This window comes from Cydia strobilella, chromosome 24 (assembly GCF_947568885.1).
Source record: "Cydia strobilella chromosome 24, ilCydStro3.1, whole genome shotgun sequence".
In the NCBI taxonomy this organism is placed as follows: Eukaryota; Metazoa; Arthropoda; class Insecta; order Lepidoptera; family Tortricidae; genus Cydia; species Cydia strobilella.
The window spans coordinates 2,997,610-3,017,723 of record NC_086064.1 but is presented as its reverse complement, the minus strand read 5'-3'; the positions used below and the strand labels follow the sequence as shown (position 1 = coordinate 3,017,723).

The window sequence follows — 20,114 nt, the reverse complement described above, 5'->3', positions numbered from 1 at the left end:
CGGAGAGCGTATGGCAGACCCAAAAAGCGATGGATGGATTGTGTGAAAGAGGATATGAGAAAGCAAGGAGTGAGTGCTGAGGTGACGAAAGATAGAGGAGAATGGAAGAGAAAAACATGTTGTGCCGACCCCACATAACGTGGGATAAGGGCAGGAAGAAGAAGAAGAGGAGTCACGAACATTATTAAAATTTTGAAATTATTATTATAAAAGTGTGTGAACGCGACCGGACCAACGAGTGTGAATAAGTCCGATGGTGCCCGTGAACATGATGCATGTAACTGCGTCGAAATATCGAGAGCTCATAAATAATGCAAAAGGTAATCACGGTCTACATCCCGGTCAATATAAGTCTAGTGATAACTGCTTACGTTGATGCGGCCGCGCTATTTTCGCCCATTTGGACGATTAGGTATATACCTATTTACTCAGCGTCCCTTCACTCTTAGTTCGTCCATTACCAGGAACCACTGCGTCACGTCGGCCATGTCTAGACCCTTCTTCTTCAGCCTATGGAACTCTCCGCACGACCTCGGATTGATACCTACGCGTCGCACGCCGCAGACGGAACCAAAATCCAGTAGGCTACCACACCACACGCAGCCGCGTTCGCTCTAACTTAATGACAAAATTGGCTTTGCCTCCGTAAATCAATGTAAACTAAGACAATATTTAGACTTTAAAAAAGGTTTTGAAATATTTAAATATAAAATACAATACAAAAGGTATTAATAATAAATAACAATAATTAAAACTAATAATCTAAAACTAATAAACTAAAGGTCTAATATGCGCCTCCACCCTGCATCTTCGGCTTAAAAGTTCCCATGATGCCTGCAGCATTCCCTCGCTGCACTGCAATTGAGATCTGTTGAACCAGGTACGATCCAGAGCGGGGGTCGCAGCCCCTCTCCCGTAGACGCCTCCCCAGTTCACCAATCAGACGCCGAGCCTCAGAGCCCCAGGGCCCCGCGGTTTCTATTGCCACCGGCACGAAGTCATAGCTTGATTCCAGGGCGGAGTATTTGGTGTGCTTTAGTAAAAAGGTTTTGAACGTCATATCCGAGACATACGCTTAAAAACAGATAAATGCTCAAATATTGAAATTGCTACGATATTGGACGATTATGTACCTGTATTTGCTCTGGGTGCCTTTATTCTTAGGTCGGCCATCACCAGGGACCACTGGCGTGGGAGGCTGGAACTGCGGCGTCACGCTGGCCATGTCCAGAAGCTTCTTCGGCCTAAAACATAACTCTGTTCTATTGAGGAATTGCCTAATGCTCAACTATTTTCAGCTATTATTATAACCGGAACTCTAACTCTATTTTTAACTTCTCAGAAAAAGTAAGGGCAAATCGCCTAGCGTGGTACGGGCATGTGATGCCGAGGGATGAAAGTCATGTGACGAGAAAGGTATTAAGAATGAATGTGGAGGGAGATACGAGGAGCGGAAAACCGAGGAAAAGGTGGATGGAATGTGTGAAAGATGATATGAAACTAACGCAAGTGAATAATGAGATGACGGGTGACAGAGAGGTTTTGAAGAAAAAGACATGCTGCGCCGACCCCAAGTGAATGGGACAAGGGCAAGCGAATGATAATGAATATTTTGCTTGTAAATAATGTTAGTTGTAAATTGTTGAGTACGTACGTTTCGTCAGTCGTGACGCACGTGACATCTAGTGTCGAGTAGCAGTACTGATAATTCCGCTACTTGACGCTAGATGTCGAATACGAAAATGATAAGCGTTTTGGTAACAAACGTACTTATATGGAGTGAGCACTCTATTAGAGATGGGATTTTACTTTCGGTGATTGAAATGATTTATTGAATTAATGATGCAATTTTCTAAAATACCTTGTCAGAAACGAATGTCTTTTATCCATTGGTTAACAATTTTTTATCAGCTTACTTGGCAGCAAACCGGTACCGGTCCTTGCCGGTCAGCTCCGGAGTGGGGGCGCTGCGGTCGATCTCCACTCTGGCCACGTAGGCGGCGTACGAACGATCCAGGTGGCTGGGCAGGCGGCAGTTCGGATGGTATACTGGACAATATTCACTAAAATATTTATGATTTACTCTGACTAATTACATAATTTGTGTGTTGGAAAAGGCGCGAAATTAAAAACAGCATCATAAAAAACAACCTAGTCTTTGCGGAAAGAGAAGAGTGTGTGGGAGTGCGGTGAGTTGATGGCAGGAACATTAAATAACGCCCGAGTCGTGTTGAATACAAGGTTTATTAGTTCCATTTTACATTGTCTTGATGTATACAATAATTATTAGATTTATTAGTATTTAATCGTCTTTAAATGCACGTGTAGTAAATCTCCTTTTCTCTCTCTGTGATGTATGTAGGTAGATATAGACAACGATTGACGTGTGTCAAAAGACTTGTACCTACTCAGTCCGGAATAAACGCTCGAATAGTAAGGTGCCTATTATTGAGCTATACCTATCCGCCACCTAGTCCCTCAGTATATTACAGTGGCGACAGGCAGTGATCATTAAATTTCGCGTGTGCAGTAAGCAGTAAATATGTCTATCGGCAAGCTACACGAATTTAACGTCAGCAATGGCGCGTGGTCATCGTACATGGATCGAGTGGAAATGTACTACAAGGTCAACAAAGTGCAAGACGAAATGAAAGTGCCAGTATTGATTGCAGCGATGGGAGATGAGGCGTATGAGCTTCTGGAGAACTTGGCCAGTCCTACAAAGCCATCGGACCTAACCTTAGCTAAAATAAAGGCATTAATGTCAAATCATTTGCAGCCAACACCGTCGTCGCTAGCGGAAAGATACCGGTTTCGACAAAGGCGGCAAAATGGCGGTGAAAATGTATCTACGTATGTGGCGGAGTTGAAAAAGCTGTCCAAGCATTGTAAATTTGCCTCAGAATTAAATGGAAATCTAAGGGATCAATTCATATGTGGCTTAAGTAGCGATTTAATTAGGCAACGGCTTTTTGCGGAGGACGACGACATAACCTTCGCATCTGCAGTCAAACTTGCAACATCATTGGAGGCAGCAGAGAGGGACGCAGCGTTAGTGGAGCAGTCAAAGGTAACGGGTTCGAGCGGGACGGGAGATGCGCAGGCGGTTATGTTTGCGAGTCGGGCGAGATCGAGTACATTCAGCGGAGGACAATCGCGGGCGCCTGTAGTTACGCAACAGCGGCGAAACGCAAATTTTAATGGCCGCCAAGAGAGGCACTGCGAGGCCTGTGGCGCGCGCAGTCATAATTACGCGGATTGCAAGTTCCAGGACTATGTGTGCAGCAAATGTCAGCGCACAGGCCACTTGCGGCGGGTGTGTCCGAACTGGGGCGCGGCACCGGGAACCGCGGGCCGTGTCGGAGCGCGGGCGCCGGCCCGGCGCGGAGGGGCAGCGGCGGCGGCGCCGGCGCGGAGTGCCATGCATTTTGGGGTGGCCGATCACGAACCGAGTGAGGATTACGGCGGAGACATCGAGGAAGAATTACATCATCTATGTTTAAATAACTACCCGGCGGTGAGTTTACCGATATGTATAGACAATACAGTTATTAATATGGAAGTAGATACGGGTACGGCGATTTCGTGTATCAGTAAGGCCACATATGACCGATATTTTTCCCATATAAATATAGAAACTGATAAAACTGTGTTCAATTACTACACTGGGCCCCCAATTAGGCCTTTAGGTGTCATTAGACCCATAGTGACCTACAATGAGTGCAGTAAACAATTGGAGTTGTTTATTATTGAGGGGGGCTCGACTTCTTTGTTGGGCAGGCGGTGGTTGGTCGAACTAAATATTAAAATACCTAAGTTAAGATGTAATTACGTAATAGATGAGACTAGCGGACAAGGTAAACAAGACATTGTGAATTTGCTCGGCAGATATGAGGCGTTGTTCAGCGACGGACTGGGGCGGTACAAGGGCGGCAAGGCGACCTTGAGGGTGCGGGAGGGCGCAGCACCGGTGTTCCATCGCGCACGCTCGATGCCGTACGCGCTGCGCGAGCGAGTGGACACCGAACTGGACGCCATGCTGAGCGCCGGCGTCATCGAGCCCGTCGACTGCTCGGACTGGGCATCCCCACTGGTACCTATTAATAAGCCGGATGGCTCCCTTAGAATTTGTGCAGACTATAAAGCTACTTTAAACCCGTATTTGTTGGTCGACCGGTATCCTCTCCCTAAAATAGAAGATGTTCTGGTAAATTTAAATGGCAATATGTACTATAGTAAAATTGATCTTTCACAAGCGTACAACCAAATTGAATTGGACGAGTCTAAACGTTATACGGTTATAAACACCCACCGAGGGTTGTTTCAGTATAATAGACTGGTGTACGGCCTATCATCTAGTGTAGGGATATTTCAGCGTATTATGATAAATTTATTGGGTAACATACCTAATGTACAAATATTTTTAGACGATGTTATTATAGGGGGGCAAACTAAAACGGAACATCTACAGGCTTTAGAAGCGGTTTTTCAACGTCTACTTACTAACGGATTGAAGTTAAGGAAAAATAAATGCGTTTTTTTGGCTAAGGAAGTGATATACTTAGGGTATGTAGTTTCCAGGGAGGGCATCAAACCAGATACAACAAAGATAAAGGCGATTCTGCAAATGTCACAACCTCGTAACGTATCCGAGTTAAGGTCGTTTTTAGGGACAGTAAATTTTTTCGGTAGGTTTATTAAAAATCTCAGTTTAATATTGTCGCCTCTTTATAAACTATTAAAAAAGGAGGCGGAGTGGCACTGGAGCAAGGAGTGCGGGGAATCTTTCGCGCAAGTCAAACAATTGTTGGCGGGCGCAAAAGTATTAAGGCATTATGATCCAAGTAAACGTTTGATAGCAACTTGTGACGCGTCACCACGGGGGGTGGCGGCGGTTTTGACCCAGATTGGGCCGGACGGCGAACGCCCGGTCGCATACGCATCTCGTACTTTAAACAGCGCGGAGGAGAATTATTCGCAGATACACCGCGAAGCCTTAGGTATTATTTTTTGTGTAAAGAAATTCCACCAGTACCTTTACGGACGTCATTTCACATTGCGCACAGATCATAAACCACTAGTATCAATATTTGGACCACATACGGGTATACCGACCATGACAGCTAGCAGGATGCAGCGGTGGGCAATAATATTATCAGCTTATGACTACGAAATTGAATATGTGAATACGAAGGATAACTGTGCAGACGGGTTGTCTAGATTACCGAATGCCAATGAGACACGGAACAATTTAGGTGATGCGATTCCCGAGCAAACATATCTCCATTTCGCGCAAGACGCGTTGCTGTTAGATTATAATAAGATAAAGTATTACACTATGCGCGATCCAGTTTTGGCTAGAGTGTTAACTTTTATTCGCGAGGGTTGGTCGGATAGTTGTGATTTTGATACGTTGAAACCATATTTTAACCGAAAGTCAGAATTATACATATGACGAGCTCGGATGTGTTATGTGGGGGCACCGGGTAGTAATACCGGAGAAGTGCCGCGATAAGGTTTTAAGAATTCTACATGAACCACACATGGGTATAGTTAAGACCAAGGCGTTGGCCCGTAGCTATGTGTGGTGGCCGGGCCTCGACGAGGCGGTGGAGGCGGCGTGTCGCGAGTGCGCGCCGTGCGCCGCGGTAGCGAGCGCCCCGCCGCGGCACACGCCGCGCTGCTGGCCGTGGCCAACGCGAGCATGGACTCGGGTACATGTGGATTTCTTGGGCCCTTTCCACGGAAAAACTTATTTAATAGTAGTGGACGCCATGTCGAAATGGGTCGAAGTATTCCAGGTTCCCAGCACGGCCGCCGTTACAACCATTGAAAAATTAACCGAATTATGGGCTAGATGGGGAATACCTAAACAATTGATAAGCGATAACGGCCCGCCGTTTACGAGCACAGAGTTTTCGAATTTTTTAGCCTTAGACGGCGTAGAACATATTTTTACGGCTCCTTATCACCCGGCCTCTAATGGGGCGTCAGAAAATTCGGTTAAAGTAATTAAGCAAGTTATAAAAAAAGCAGTTATAGAAAAAAACGACATTCTAAACGCCATCAACACATATTTAATTTATTATCGCAATACGGCGCACAGTTCCACAGGCGAGAGCCCCGCGATGCTCATGACCGGTAGGCAATTGCGAACGCGTTTAGATTTGTTAAAACCGGATGTAAGTTTGAAGGTAGCTAAAAATCAACAGCGGCAAACTCGCTTGGCAGGAGGGTCGGAACGGAAGGTGGAAATAGGTGAGGACGTTTGGTATCGTAAATATCTCAAAGGAGATAAATGGCAACCGGGTAAGGTGTCAGAGGTTTTAGGTGATACGGATTATAACATAACCGATTGTCAGGGTAACATTATTCACCGCCATATCGACCAATTAAAACGGAGAGCGAGGGGTTCTATAGTCTGTCCAAAAAGTAGCGAGGAAAGTAGTGAGACAATGGCCACGAACCCATTCCCAAATTTGCCACCGGAACCCAGGGTTGAGCCGATAACGCCGCGAGCGAGTACCAGTGGGCTCAGGAGCCAGACGGCGGGACCCTCGACGCCGTTGTTCGATGCTTCGCCGGCGCGAAGTATGGCGGAAGGGGAGGAAGTGGGCCTAGAATGCTATTCCACGCCCGGAAAGGATCCGGGGAGTGGTAATGAGCAACTTGATCAGCCGACGACCCCCCTTGTACCGGCCCGGTCGCGGCCCCTTAGAGAATGTAGATTGAAAAAGCCATCATATAAAGTATAAGCACGAGTAGATACTTATATGGGTTAAATAGGTTTAATAGTAGTAATAAATTATTAATAATAGTAAATTCCCATTGCTTAAGTGTAAATAAAACATTTGCTTGTAGTATTGTATAACGGAATTTAACTTAGTAATGCAATGTAAGTAAATATAAGCTATGTTACATTATGTGACATCCGGGTAGAAATATATTGTTTGGGTTAAAATACAATAAACTCACATACGTAGCATTTATGGATAAGGTTACGTCTACGAATAATTAAACCATTCTGAATCGTACTTCTTGAACATAAGATCCATAATTAAACTCATAAAGGTTGGTTATTGTTAGACGAACGGGTCCTCCCGTTAACACGGTGTACTCGTATTCGTATGGGTATGTAATCTACAGAATGCATCTACCTGATTTACAATTTATTGAAGTTTAGTAGAATTAAGTTTATAAGTATGTACACATTTGTGATGCTACCTCTTAGTATTAATTAAGTGTGGAGAAGTGTGATGTATGTAGGTAGATATAGACAACGATTGACGTGTGTCAAAAGACTTGTACCTACTCAGTCCGGAATAAACGCTCGAATAGTAAGGTGCCTATTATTGAGCTATACCTATCCGCCACCTAGTCCCTCAGTATATTACAGTCTACATGACAGCTTTGTAGTGTATACGAGATATAGTTATGTACGTAGCTCATAGGATATATATATATATATATATAAGGACCGTTTACTCATGTATTCAGTGCAGTAATAAAGCATCATATAAGCTGAACACTAGATTCTACTCAACTCCGAATCCTCACCTCAGCTTAGTGTTGCCGCGGTTGTGGTGGCTTCACACATTTATATGTGGTCGCCACTCGCCACAAGTGTATTAATTAAGTATGTAGTATTGGATCCCTTAATTTCACGACTCTTCTCTTTCCGCACAGACTCCAGCAGTTATCACTTAGAGCGTTTTCAGATTGTCAGATCCGATATCGAATGTAGGAACCTACATCAGCGTAGTCAGGCCGCGGGGGCGCGCTTTAGCGGTCACCAAAGATAGATATAACTCCGTAATAGATAGAAAAAGGCAAAAACGTGCCTCGAAAATTTGATTCTCGATCAGAGGGCGCCACTAGTTTTGGCCTACTCTCGTATAGAGGGCGCTGACGGTTTCGTTTGTTATTTATAATTTTAACGCACATCAGTGAAAGAACATGGGTCAAAATCATATAAAAATAATTAATACAAATAAAAAATCATTTATCCATATTTAAATACATTTTAACGTATTTTTATAAATCTTCATTTTTAGTCTTTAAGTATGTCGATAGATGGCAGTGAATTTACAGCGGTTACAAAATTTACTATGACAGTACCGCTCTATCTTATTATATCCTCTTTGGCGGTCACGCACACTGCAACAAGCATTATGCCTACACCACGCCTACACATACGCACACAAACAAATTTATTTATATTTAGGGTATTTAGGGTTCTCAAGGGTCGGCAATGCTTAAGTGGCTCCTGTGATGTTGCTTATATCCATGGGCGACGATGACTGCTTCCCATCAGGCGACTCGTCTGACTCACATAAAAAAATATATTTTTCCCCTCACTAGCTCGGAAAGCCGTCTTTTATCCTTTAAAACAAGCGGGGAAAAACGCATTTTATCCACGACTGGGGAAAGTAATTTGACCTTGGATGGAGCGTGTTTAAGTAGCTTGACAGATAACAAAACGTAAAACGCTCATGATAATGGTTGGTTCGATATTAAATATCATTAAATAAATGGTTTGAGAATCTAATAAAAAATACCAAATTTAGCTTTATTTAATAATTTTATGTCATAAACCTTAAAATTCCATAAGAAACGTTTGTTTATTTATAATGATGTTAAATATAATTCTGAACGCACAAGTTGAGTCGATGCAATTTCATAATTGTAGTAAATCTTTGTCCATCTTTGATTAATCATGGTAAACAATAGATATAGCTCAATAAATGTTAGTGGTTTAAAAAAGTGCCAACTAAAATATATGCAAAATTAAACAGGTTGAAAAAATGACACATTTAGACGTTAAAATACCGTTGTGTATATATATTAGAACGTATTGATTTTATCAAAGATAGATATAACTCCGTAATAGATGGATACAGTCTAAGGAAAAAACGTGCCTCGAAAATCACGAAAATTTGATTCTCGATCAGATGGCGCCACTAGTTTTGGCCTACACTCGTATAGAGGGCGTTGACTGTTTCGTTTGTTATTTATAATTTTAACGCATACCAGTGAAAAAACATGGGCCAACATCATATAAAAATAATTAATGCAAATAAAAAAATCATTTATCCATATTTAAATACATTTTATCGTATTTTTATAAATATTTATTTTTAGTTTTAAAGTGTGTCGACAGATGGCAGTGAATTTACTGGGGTTACAAAATTTACTATGACAGTACCGCTCTAGTATAAGTTACTCTATGATTTTATAAAAATAAACATAGAAGAATTTCCAACCCGGAGGGCGAACAGAAAAGCGTAAAAAATCATTATAAAACGTACCTATTAAGCAGGTCCTAATGTATTTAAATTGATTTCTGTACTCACCGACTTGTGCACTGGGCGCTGTTTTCAGCTCTGAAAACATGGTCCTGTACAGCGGCTGTATATTCTGTAAAAAATAATTTAATTTATGAATCAGGACTTAGGACTATTCCGCACTGTCGTCTGGTCGCCACTGGCCAGCGACTCAGTCGACGGCGACGGTGACTTCCTATTGTTTATACACGGTGGCTAAAAATAAAGTGCAGTGTATAAACCATAGGAAAATGCCCATATGCGCTTGATCAACGGCTTTGATTTGGCCGTGCGCCGCTTGCGTCCACTCCACGGCCTTATATGATATACATTCTCATATAAATCTGTAAGGTACTCACAACTTGTGCAGACGCCATGGCGGCTTTGAAGGCGGCCCGCGCGTAGTCACGGGCGCCCGACACGATGAAGGCCGAGTCTACAACAAGTATTCAGTGCACTGTGCCTCTCGCTCTTGCATATTATGTCAGCTGTACACACTCGTCGAGAGTCTCGGCATTGCGGACAGAAGGGAGATGTATGTGGCGGGGTGTCTCGACGGGTGTGTACAGCCGGCATTATAGGAGCGATAGCTCTAAGGAGGCTTGAAGTGAACCACTTCGTTTGTCTATTTTCCTCTCTATCGCTCGAATATACAAGAGCGATAGAAGCAGATACTTAATAACATTTTATATTCGCGGTAGGTAAATCCTCAAGTTTTCACCATAAGTTTAGACTCGCACACTAGCTTCTACCATCTACTATTAGGTACGTCTGCGTGGGAATTCAAATCTCATTCAAATCGGTTCAGCGGTTTAAGCGTGAAGAGTTAACCCTCGTGCGGCAAGATGTCTCGAAATGGACGCTCTCCGACAACCGCGCATGCGGCGGCCGCCATTTTTAACATTGAAAACTTGCCGCCTCACGGCGCGAAAATTTCAAATATTTTTTTGGCAAAGGGGTTGGGCAGACAGACGGAGTTCGATCCGATATCATATTTAAATGTTTATTATTCAAAAGATTTACACCTTAAACCAAAAAAGAAGGACTTGATGCCATAGGGCACTTTCTAGCAGCTGCATTTCTCCGAGGATCATCCGACATCCATTATCGGATCGGACAGTGTGAAAACGCTCATACTTTCGCATTTATAATATAAGTAGGGATTAAATATTATGTATTTACTAAAACGGGACTTAACGCGTATAGGTAATTAAGTTTTAAAATTACCACCGACGTGACGTGGAGTTTTACTAAATATAAAATGGACATTCATACATAAATTGCCTTAGCCCCACAATAAGCTCAAGAAGGCCGTTTGTGGGTACTCAGACAACGATATACTTATAATACCTATACATATAAATACTTACATAGAAAAAACCCATGACTCAGGAACAAATATCTGTGCTTGCTCATCACACAAATAAATGCCCTTACCGGGATTCGAACCAGGACCATCGGCTTCATATGCAGGTTCACTACCCAGACCGGTCGTCAAATAATGAGTAAAAATCGTGAAAGTTTAAATCTGTGTGGAAGTAGAGATGTTTATTTATCTAAGTTTAGACTTACCGTACAAATAATCGTGTACTCTCATGCTGTCTCCGGACGGGGCTCTCCGCTCGAACACCGTTTCACTCATGTTCGTACGTTATCTGGTATTATTCTGTTTAGTAGAGCGTTCACGAATCAATAACAAGATAAATAAACATGGTGTTATCTGTCAGATTAATTGTTATGTCAATTTGGTTGCTTGGTTACCCGAGAAAGAGGCCCTATTATAAAGAGTTAACCCTTAAATGCATGATTTTTTGTATAACTTTTTAATAAATTGAAATAGATGTGTCATGTTGTATAGATTGAGGGAATAATATTTTGGATAGCTGCATATTGAGCCACGGACCATCAAATATACGATGCATATATACATCATTATGCATTTAAGGGTTATGTAAGTCGATTTGGTGCTATAGAAATAGGGAATATTACGCGAAACTGCGCGTAGGTGGCGCCAATACCACAATCTGAGGGTCTATCGCGAAACAAGAAAATCGAAATTTCGTTATATGACATCTCTGTCACTCTTGCATATTCGAGCGATAAAGAGGCAGATAGCGAAATTTCGGATTCGCGTTTCCCGGTAGGTCCTCTTGATCAAAATTTACACTTGGCGCGCATGGTCTTTCCCGTTCTTTCTTATGAAATGTGACAGTGACAGCGGCAAACCTATGGAACGGCCTTAATAGGCTATTGAACTGACTGAACCGGTGAGCTCCATCTTAGGCCCTCTCTTCACTTTCCATCAGGTAAGACTAGGACCAATCGCCGATCAGTTTAAAAAAAAATGCTGGAAGAAAAACAAAATAAAACAAACCGTTGAATGGAATCAAAAATATAATTATCCATAACATTTCATCTTACACAATACAGGCGCACATCTACCGAACAAGCTACACACAGACAAAAGTTCTGATCAAATTACAAGCTCATGCGCATTTACATTATAAATACTAATAAAAACGGGGCATTTTTGTTATGGCGAGTTCAGAGTTGTTTTCGCAAGAAATATTTGAAACTCGGCAAAACCCCCATTTTCAAAAGAATTTATAATATTCTGATCAAATCTTACCCCCAACTACTACTAATCTTATCAACAGTCGTAACGTGTCAAAAGTATACAAAATTGCACCCTAATAACTTTGAAATAAAGGCGGGAAATATATTTCCCTTTATATCCTTTCCAAGATGTCCTAAATTCTTCGACGTTTTAACACAATCATTACATTTTATTTGGAACATAGAAAATAATTATTGCTTTTTACACGCGGAATATCACTAAACAAACTTTAAACTAAGTGTAACCTTCCCTAACATCAGTTATAAAAAAGAAAAGGATGGATTGGATTATATATTAGTATTTTTAAGTTTAATAAGTTTTAAAATAAATTGTCATATCATATAATATCTGACAAATATTTAAAATCCTTTAGTGTTTATTTATAAGTTGATGTACAGTTATTCAAGTTTAATAATATGTGTGCCATTCTCAACCAAAAGGGTACTTATTGTCGGTCGTCAATAAGGCGCTATTTCCATATTTCAATTTGAAATCAACCTTATCGACAAGCGACAATGTGGTACCTTTTGGTTGAAAACGTCACATGTGTAGGTGCAGACAACTTACTCAATCAAAAGTATGTCCCATATTTCTTGATTCGCCCACACAAAAGCTAAAGGGTCCTCCACACTCATGCGAGAATCACGGCGCGAAGCCGCGAACGCGAATGTGGAGTCGATTTCGCTGAATGCGAACTAGACTCCACACTCGCGTTCGCGGCTTCGCGCCGTGATTCGCGCATGAGTGTGGAGGGCCCTTAAGAGTTTGGGACATATTCCTGAGTAAGATGTGTGCACTCATATATTTCTTGATGGTAACACATTTAAATTTAGATATTCCATATCAGAATATCAGTTCTTCCGCAATACAGACGATTTCGGGGTCGTGGAGGAAGAGAACAAGACATCATACAGAATTAAAAATTCAAATGATGTTGTTAATTATTGTTTAACATTATCACCAATAATGATGATTACTTTTCATATGACAAGTAGAAAAAAAAAACATTTTTGCTTAAAATTTAGTCACCCTACTCAATGTCACGTCTTGTGTCTTTTCATACAGTGTATGTCAAAAGTTATAGGGTGACCATGATTATTATTACTTAGTATAAGATAGTAAAATTAAACTAATTATAATAAACATATTAATAACGGGCCACTCACGTATTATAAGTCTAAAAACCCACGGAGTACGGAGTGAAACATGTCGAGCGTTTTACGACTTAAAATACGTGAGTGACCCGTTATTAATATGTTTAATATGTCTGTGTCTCACGGAAGTTTTGTTATTAAACTAATTATCTTTTAATCCAAATATTACCATATAATAATGTGGATCATTTACAGTCAGAAAGTGATTCTGGATCACGACCCAGAAATCATTCTGTATAGTCCATACAAGATGTTTTTTTGGAAGTGATTATCTAGCTAATAGGTATTGTGTAATTTCGAACACTTAAGAATAAGTCTGTGGTTTATGTTTTTTTGTATAGTTTGTCAAAGGACTAAGCTGTCTCATTTCAAACATAGACAGGGAGAATCATACTATCTTTGTCTTACACTAGTACTAGCAACCAAAAGAAAAGGATGAGTATAGTTTGTTTTGTTCTTATTTACTGCCAATTTGGTTTGACCAACTATATTTGATATATCTAAAGACATATATTTTTAAACGATTACAGCGCCATTAGCGTTAAGCTTTGCGCGTTTATCCAAATTACCTGAAATTCTGAAATATTCGTAATTACCCGAATACACCTTATTATATTTTAGACTAGGTTATAATTTTATAAAACTTACACTAGTTTTGTACATGTTTTGAGGAAACCTGTACCCATTAGTGTGATGGCAGTATTTGACGCAACATAGTGTACCTATTTTATATAAAATTTGTGGCTTTCAATGAGAGAAGAATTTCAACAGAAATTATGATAAAAACGTCCATATTGCATCCCTTCTGTAATGGAAAGCCACATTTTATGTCTAAGATTTCATTTAAAGTCTACTAATAAATTAAACCAATTTCGAAGCAGGGTCATTTTAAATGGAAATTTCGAAATAAACAAAAAGTCCGGCCACCGGGTGGTCTAGTGGTCGGGACGTTAGCCGTGTAAGCTGAAGACGCGGGTTCGATTCCCACCTCGGCCACCAGTGGACTTGGTCACTTCTTCTTTAGTGTATGTTATCTATTTCAGTTTATAATTGACTTCCACAGTTTAATACATTTAAATCAAATGATGAAAACATTTTCATTACTTTAGACAACCAAATTTTCGAGTTTGATACTGAAGAAGTACTAGGCTGACATAAGTCAAGCGGCAGCTAACATAGCATCGAGTTCGTGCAGCGCCTCAGTGGCGACTTTGACATCAGTAGTAGTAATGTAGTAGTATAAAATTCAGCTGATCAGCTGATATCATATTGAACAAAGTACAGCAATTTAAGTCACCCAATCTAAGTTAACAAGAGATCGAAGATTATCGAAGTACCAGGCTCACATAAATCAGGAGGCAGCTAACATAGCATCGAGCTCGTGCAGCGCCTCAGTGGCGACCTTGATCTGGTCGCTTTGGACGCGGCCGCTGCTCTGTAGTGCTGTCACGCTCTGGCGCAGGGCGGCGAGGCGAGACGACACGCGGTGCTTCTCCTCGGTTAGGAGTTTGTGCGCTTTGTCACCTATGAAGCATGAGCAATAGTTATTTAAGTCAATGAGGGCTATCGTTTTTTTGCTCACCAGTTGGCGCCTCTGTTGATGGTGGTCCAAAAGACTATAGAAAAGCTGTCAGTCATTGAAGTGACAAGTGACATTTGACATTTCGAACTATGGAAAAGACCACCATCTACACTAGCGCCCCTAGCGGCGAATTCATACGCGTTAGCCCTCATTGACGCGCACGACAGCCCAAAATCAACCTTGGTGCGTTTCGATAAGGTTCACGATGGCGTTCAAAGGGCAATAAACTTTTCTCAAACTTGCAGTGAAATATTGACATGATTTACTTCAAATTAAGACAGGAAATACTACGTATCCGGTGCGATCTGTGAAGATGATATGTAAAGGAATTTCATACAGCCTTACAAAACTAAGCCTGTAAAGCAACCTTCTTTTGTTTTGAACAGAGCCGCGGCCCGCGCGCCTACGGGTTGGTCAACGACACCTTCTCGTAACTCATGAGGCCCTGGTACTTGCTCAAGCTAAATTTAGTTTTTAGACAGTTTTTTTCTCGATTTTGGCCACCGTAGCCTATGAATTTCCATTGCAAGTTTGAGAAGAGCACTATACAAATCTCGGACGAGAAACGGGGTACTGAACCGCGAGCATAGCGAGACAACTGCCCCCTTCAAGGTAAAATTGAAATACCCACCCAGCCAAGGTAAATAGTCGCCCGCGCGCTCGGCGCGGATGTCCAATGTGAACCAATCGTCCATGTCATCTGAATCTGAAGATGGCATCACCTGAAAAAAAGGCTTTATTAGTCTAAGAAAACGTGCCTCGACTTCTAATACTAAAGCAGCTATCCTAGCTGTATAGTGTTAATTTTATGAATTGAGCTTGTTTACTCAAAGAGTCTCAAGAATACAATACCATTGAGTGGTAAACCACAAATTAGGATAACTACCACGTAGTAAAAGCAGATTACAACCGCCTTGAAATGTTAGTATAGATTAAAGACTATTTTTATACAATAGACTACATGTACTAACTAAATAATGGCTAACATAACTTTTTTTGCGTTTTACAACCGTCGACACTCAAAGTGGCTAAGGTGGATATGATTTCACAAAAGATTATGATATTATCTTTTAAGACCATTTTAACCCCATTCAACAAGGAATAAGGTTAAAAATTCAATATACATGCAATGCACTTCTAACTTATTTTGTAAGTAACTGGTTGGCGGCTACGAGAACAAAAGCAGATGTTAGATATTGTAATAATACAATGCCATTGTTAGTACAGGTAAGTGAATGAGGTCAGTTGATATTATTTAAACTATAATAAGGTTTACGAAGTTATAACAGTGTGAGCGTGAGCGTTTCATAACAGTGTGAGCGTTTGTACGGCAGTACAGCGACCTCCATCACCCTTAGACCGCCAATGACGTAAACTGATACACGACACACAATGGGACTGGCGTTTAAGGGGTTAACGTCAAAAAATGACGTTGAATTTGACAATCATTACCACAAATAATAAAGCGTATAAGGCTGTCTAGTTTGGCTGTAAAATTTTCAATATTTTGACTTGTTGTGTCGTCCCCGTGTCGTACTCACGTCGTACCATCGCCCACACTGTAAACTGACAGTTCGTAAAGAGTGGCTGTCGTCGTCGCTCGATATTTCCTCGTCCATCCGCTCGGCACCTCCCCGTGTCGTTGTTGTGTCGTTCCCGTGTCGTACTCACGTCATACAAGCTGTCGTCCTCAGAGTGGCTGTCGTCGTCGCTCGGTATCTCCTCGTCCATCCGCTCGGCTCCTCCGCGTGTCGCTGTTGTTTCGCCCCTGTGTCGTACTCACGTCGTCCAAGCCGTCGTCCTCAGAGTGGCTGTCGTCGTCGCTCGGTACCTCCCCGTGTCGTTGTTGTGTCGTACTCAAGTCATACAAGCTGTCGTCCTCAGAGTGGCTGTCGTCGTCGCTCGATATTTCCTCGTCCATCCGCTCGGCTCCTCCCCGTGTCGTTGTTGTGTCGTCCCCGTGTCGTACTCACGTCATACAAGCTGTCGTCCTCAGAGTGGCTGTCGTCGTCGCTCGGTATCTCCTCGTCCATCCGCTCGGCTCCTCCCCGTGTCGTCCCCGTGTCGTACTCACGTCATACAAGCTGTCGTCCTCAGAGTGGCTGTCGTCGTCGCTCGGTATCTCCTCGTCCATCCGCTCGGGACGACGGATCGGCTGCGACTTCGATGTTGTCACGTCCTCGTCGTCGGGTCGCCATTCTTCGCCGACATTCTGAAATCAAGATTTAAAATTAGTTTTTTTTTATCAGAAAATCACAGGAACCCACTGTCGGCACTTTTGCTGCATACTGTATACTACAGGATGTCACTCACGGCGAGTCACTCACCTCGTCAAAGTCGTCGTACTCCAAAAATTCTTCTTCGTCGAAGATCTCCGGGTGTTCCGTTTTCTGTTTGAGAAGGAACTTGTTCTTGCTGTATACTACAAGAGGCCACTCACGACCGGTCACTCACTGCGGGTCACTTACGACGCATCACTCACCTCGTCAAGGTCAAAGTCGTCGTCTTCTAAGAATTTTTCCTCATTGATGATCTCCGGGTGCTCCGTTTGTTGTTTGAGAAGGAACTTGTTCTTGCTGTATACTACAAGAGGCCACTCACGACCGGTCACTCACTGCGGGTCACTTACGACGCGTCACTCACCTCGTCAAGGTCAAAGTCGTCGTCTTCTAAGAATTCTTCCTCATTGATGATCTCCGGGTGCTCCGTTTGTTGTTTGAGAAGGAATTTGTTCTTGCTGTATACTACAAGAGGCCACTCACGGCCGGTCACTCACGACGGGTCACTCACCTCGTCAAGGTCAAAGTCGTCGTCCTCCAAAAATTCTTCTTCGTTGATGATCTCCGGGTGCTCCGTTTTTTGTTTGAGAAGTGATTTATTCTTGTTCGAATTGGTGTACTGCTTCACTAGGGTGGGTTTAGGTTTCTCTGCAAAGGGAATTTTAAAAGTTAAAGTATGTAGTTTATACACAAGAAAAAACCTGCCAAGTGCGAGTCGGACTTGCCCACCGAGGGTTCCGTACTTTTTAGTATTTGTTGTTATAGCGGTAACAGAAATACATCATCTGTGAAAATTTCAACTCTCTAGCTATCACGGTTCATGAGATACAGCCTGGTGACAGACAGACAGACAGACGGACAGCGGAGTCTTAGTAATAGGGTCCCGTTTTTACCCTTTGGGTACGGAACCCTAAAAATAGATACTCCTTTAAAAATAAAGCTTCCACACATGCTCGCATACTCAATCATTAGATTATATTGAACGAATTATTATGAATATATGAATATGAACATAGGAATCGGTCTGAGTCTTTTGTCTGCCCCTGTTAATAACTTTTTATTTACATAGGTATATTTTTAGGGTTCAGTGCCCAAAGGGTAAAAACGGGACCCTATTACTAAGACTCCACTGTCCGTCTGTCTGTCTGTCACCAGGCTTTATCTCATGAACCGGGATAGCTAGACAGTTGAAATTTTCACAGATGATGTATTTCTGTTGCCGCTATAACGACAAATACTAAAAACAAAACAAAATGTGACGTTTTCAAGCCAAAGGGACCATATTGTCGCTTACCATAAGGGCGAAATTTGCTTGTATCTTTATACGAATAACCTGTCAGAGCGTCCTTATGGCAAGCGACAATGTGGTACCTTTTGATAGAAAACGACACAAATAAATGTTTACGAGTAAGTGGGGCCCATACAACAAACGTGATTGAACGTTTTTTGCGTAATGGCACGGAACCCTTCGTGCGCGAGTCCGACTCGCACTTGGCCGGTTTTATTATTACGGTCGAGCGGGGCTTGTAAGTAAATATAAATATTGCTACTGAAGGTGCACGGAAGTGCGAGCCAAGTTCTTAGTTATATTAGACTACGTGATACTACGTGAGTGACCCGTTTTAAAATAATCTAATATGTTTGAGTCTCACGGGAGTTTTATAGTCAAGTTCTTAGTTCTTACCAGTCTTAACTTTAGTGAATGACGACGATTTCAACGCTCGTCCTGCGTTCGGGCGGGGCTTGGTAGTATACATTCTCTTCACTGTGCTTTCTTCGTCGTCGGACTGAAACACAAATAGTATAGTTACAGAAACATCTTGTTATGAAACTGGTGCATATATGCACTTGACGTGTTGGGGGTGAATCAACTTATTTGTGTAACTCGTTGCCATGGTTACGTTCCCCTGGACAACTCTTAAAATCCTGATTTTATATTATTTTTTACCAAACACGCCTGTTAGTTATAAGCCATCGTAATAAATCATAATGGACAATCTGCTAAGCATGTTGGTAGAAGGTCATAATGGTTCTTATAAACTGTAACAATAGTGTCCCTTGGACAACGGGACAGGATAACTACACAAAAATGTTGATGCACCCATACAAAGAGTTTAGGGGTAATTTTCCTTTTTTTTTTTCAATTTAGTACACTTATTTAGGAAATGTACTTTATTAAAAGTTTTAGGTTAAAAGGTACCTACATACTTAATTTTAGACGACTACGAATACAAAAAATCAACATCTGTCATCAATGTTCCCCTGAAGTCTTCATAATAGAACTTACCACCACTTATAACAAGTCTTAAATTAATTCATCACCAAAAGCTACATTAATGGAAAAATCTAGTTTACATAGAGATCAGGGATGTTGCGAATATTCGCATCCGCATCCGCAACCGCAGAACTTCCGCATTATTATCAACATCCGCATCCGCATAAAATTGATGCGGAGCTTAATGCGGATGTAGAACAGGTAGGTGCAGGAACGTCTTAGCGGCGGTGTAAGTGCTAGGTAATTTCGTCAAAATACTAAAAGTTTCGTTTTTTATAATAAAAAAAATACTAAAATGTAATATTTGACGTTTTTCATGTGCCTAATCTTGACATCCGCATCCGCGGATGTGAGCCTTTAAATATCCCCATCCGCGGATGTCAAAAAATCGGCATCCGCAACATCCCTGAAAGAGATAACTGAAAATGTATTTGCCATCAGATATATCAAAGCGGGCAAGGTGCTCACCAATATCTGATTATTCCAATATGTTAGGTGTTAGGTGTTTAAATGTTCTTGAGAACTTCATACACACCGACATATCTGTTGGCTATAAGGACAACAGTAAAATTTTCAGATAACTCCCAATGCAATCGCAAATTTAAAATCGCAGAGAAATTAGCCATTAAAATTAATAATTGTTTTACTATATAGGATGTTAAGGCATTGTCAAGGCATGATTTCATCGTTTGTGTTTAACATCCTATATAATATGGCATATAAATGGAAATGTTAAATTTGAGGTTTTTAGTTTTTTATTAATAGTTAGAAAAGCGGATATAAAGATTATAAGTAAAATATCGTGCTCGGCTCAAGCTAGGTATTTACACTAAGCTATTACACAGTGGAAAATGACTTCAAATCAGATATCTTCCAAAAGTGGC

At 41.5% G+C, this 20,114-nt stretch overlaps 2 protein-coding genes across 4 annotated transcripts in view; both read right to left on the bottom strand.

Moving 5' to 3' along the window:
• The window catches only part of LOC134752195 (cilia- and flagella-associated protein 91-like), a 38,961-nt gene extending 27,970 nt beyond the window's left edge, over window positions 1–10,991 (bottom strand). The window contains exons 1-5 of the mRNA XM_063687808.1: window positions 10,896–10,991; window positions 9,683–9,759; window positions 9,354–9,417; window positions 1,917–2,049; window positions 1,134–1,244 (exon numbers count right to left, since the gene is read on the bottom strand). Coding sequence (XP_063543878.1) covers window positions 1,134–1,244; window positions 1,917–2,049; window positions 9,354–9,417; window positions 9,683–9,759; window positions 10,896–10,965 — 455 coding nt within the window. The 5' untranslated portion in view covers window positions 10,966–10,991. The remainder of the gene's footprint in view (window positions 1–1,133; window positions 1,245–1,916; window positions 2,050–9,353; window positions 9,418–9,682; window positions 9,760–10,895) is intronic.
• A 708-nt stretch (window positions 10,992–11,699) lies between these two features.
• The window catches only part of LOC134752147 (uncharacterized), a 28,475-nt gene continuing 20,060 nt past the window's right edge, over window positions 11,700–20,114 (bottom strand). For all 3 annotated transcript variants that reach the window (XM_063687741.1, XM_063687742.1, XM_063687743.1), the window contains 5 exons: window positions 18,640–18,742; window positions 17,467–17,603; window positions 16,751–16,888; window positions 15,308–15,398; window positions 11,700–14,618 (listed from right to left, as the gene is read on the bottom strand). In XM_063687741.1, coding sequence (XP_063543811.1) covers window positions 14,446–14,618; window positions 15,308–15,398; window positions 16,751–16,888; window positions 17,467–17,603; window positions 18,640–18,742 — 642 coding nt within the window. In that variant the 3' untranslated portion in view covers window positions 11,700–14,445. The remainder of the gene's footprint in view (window positions 14,619–15,307; window positions 15,399–16,750; window positions 16,889–17,466; window positions 17,604–18,639; window positions 18,743–20,114) is intronic.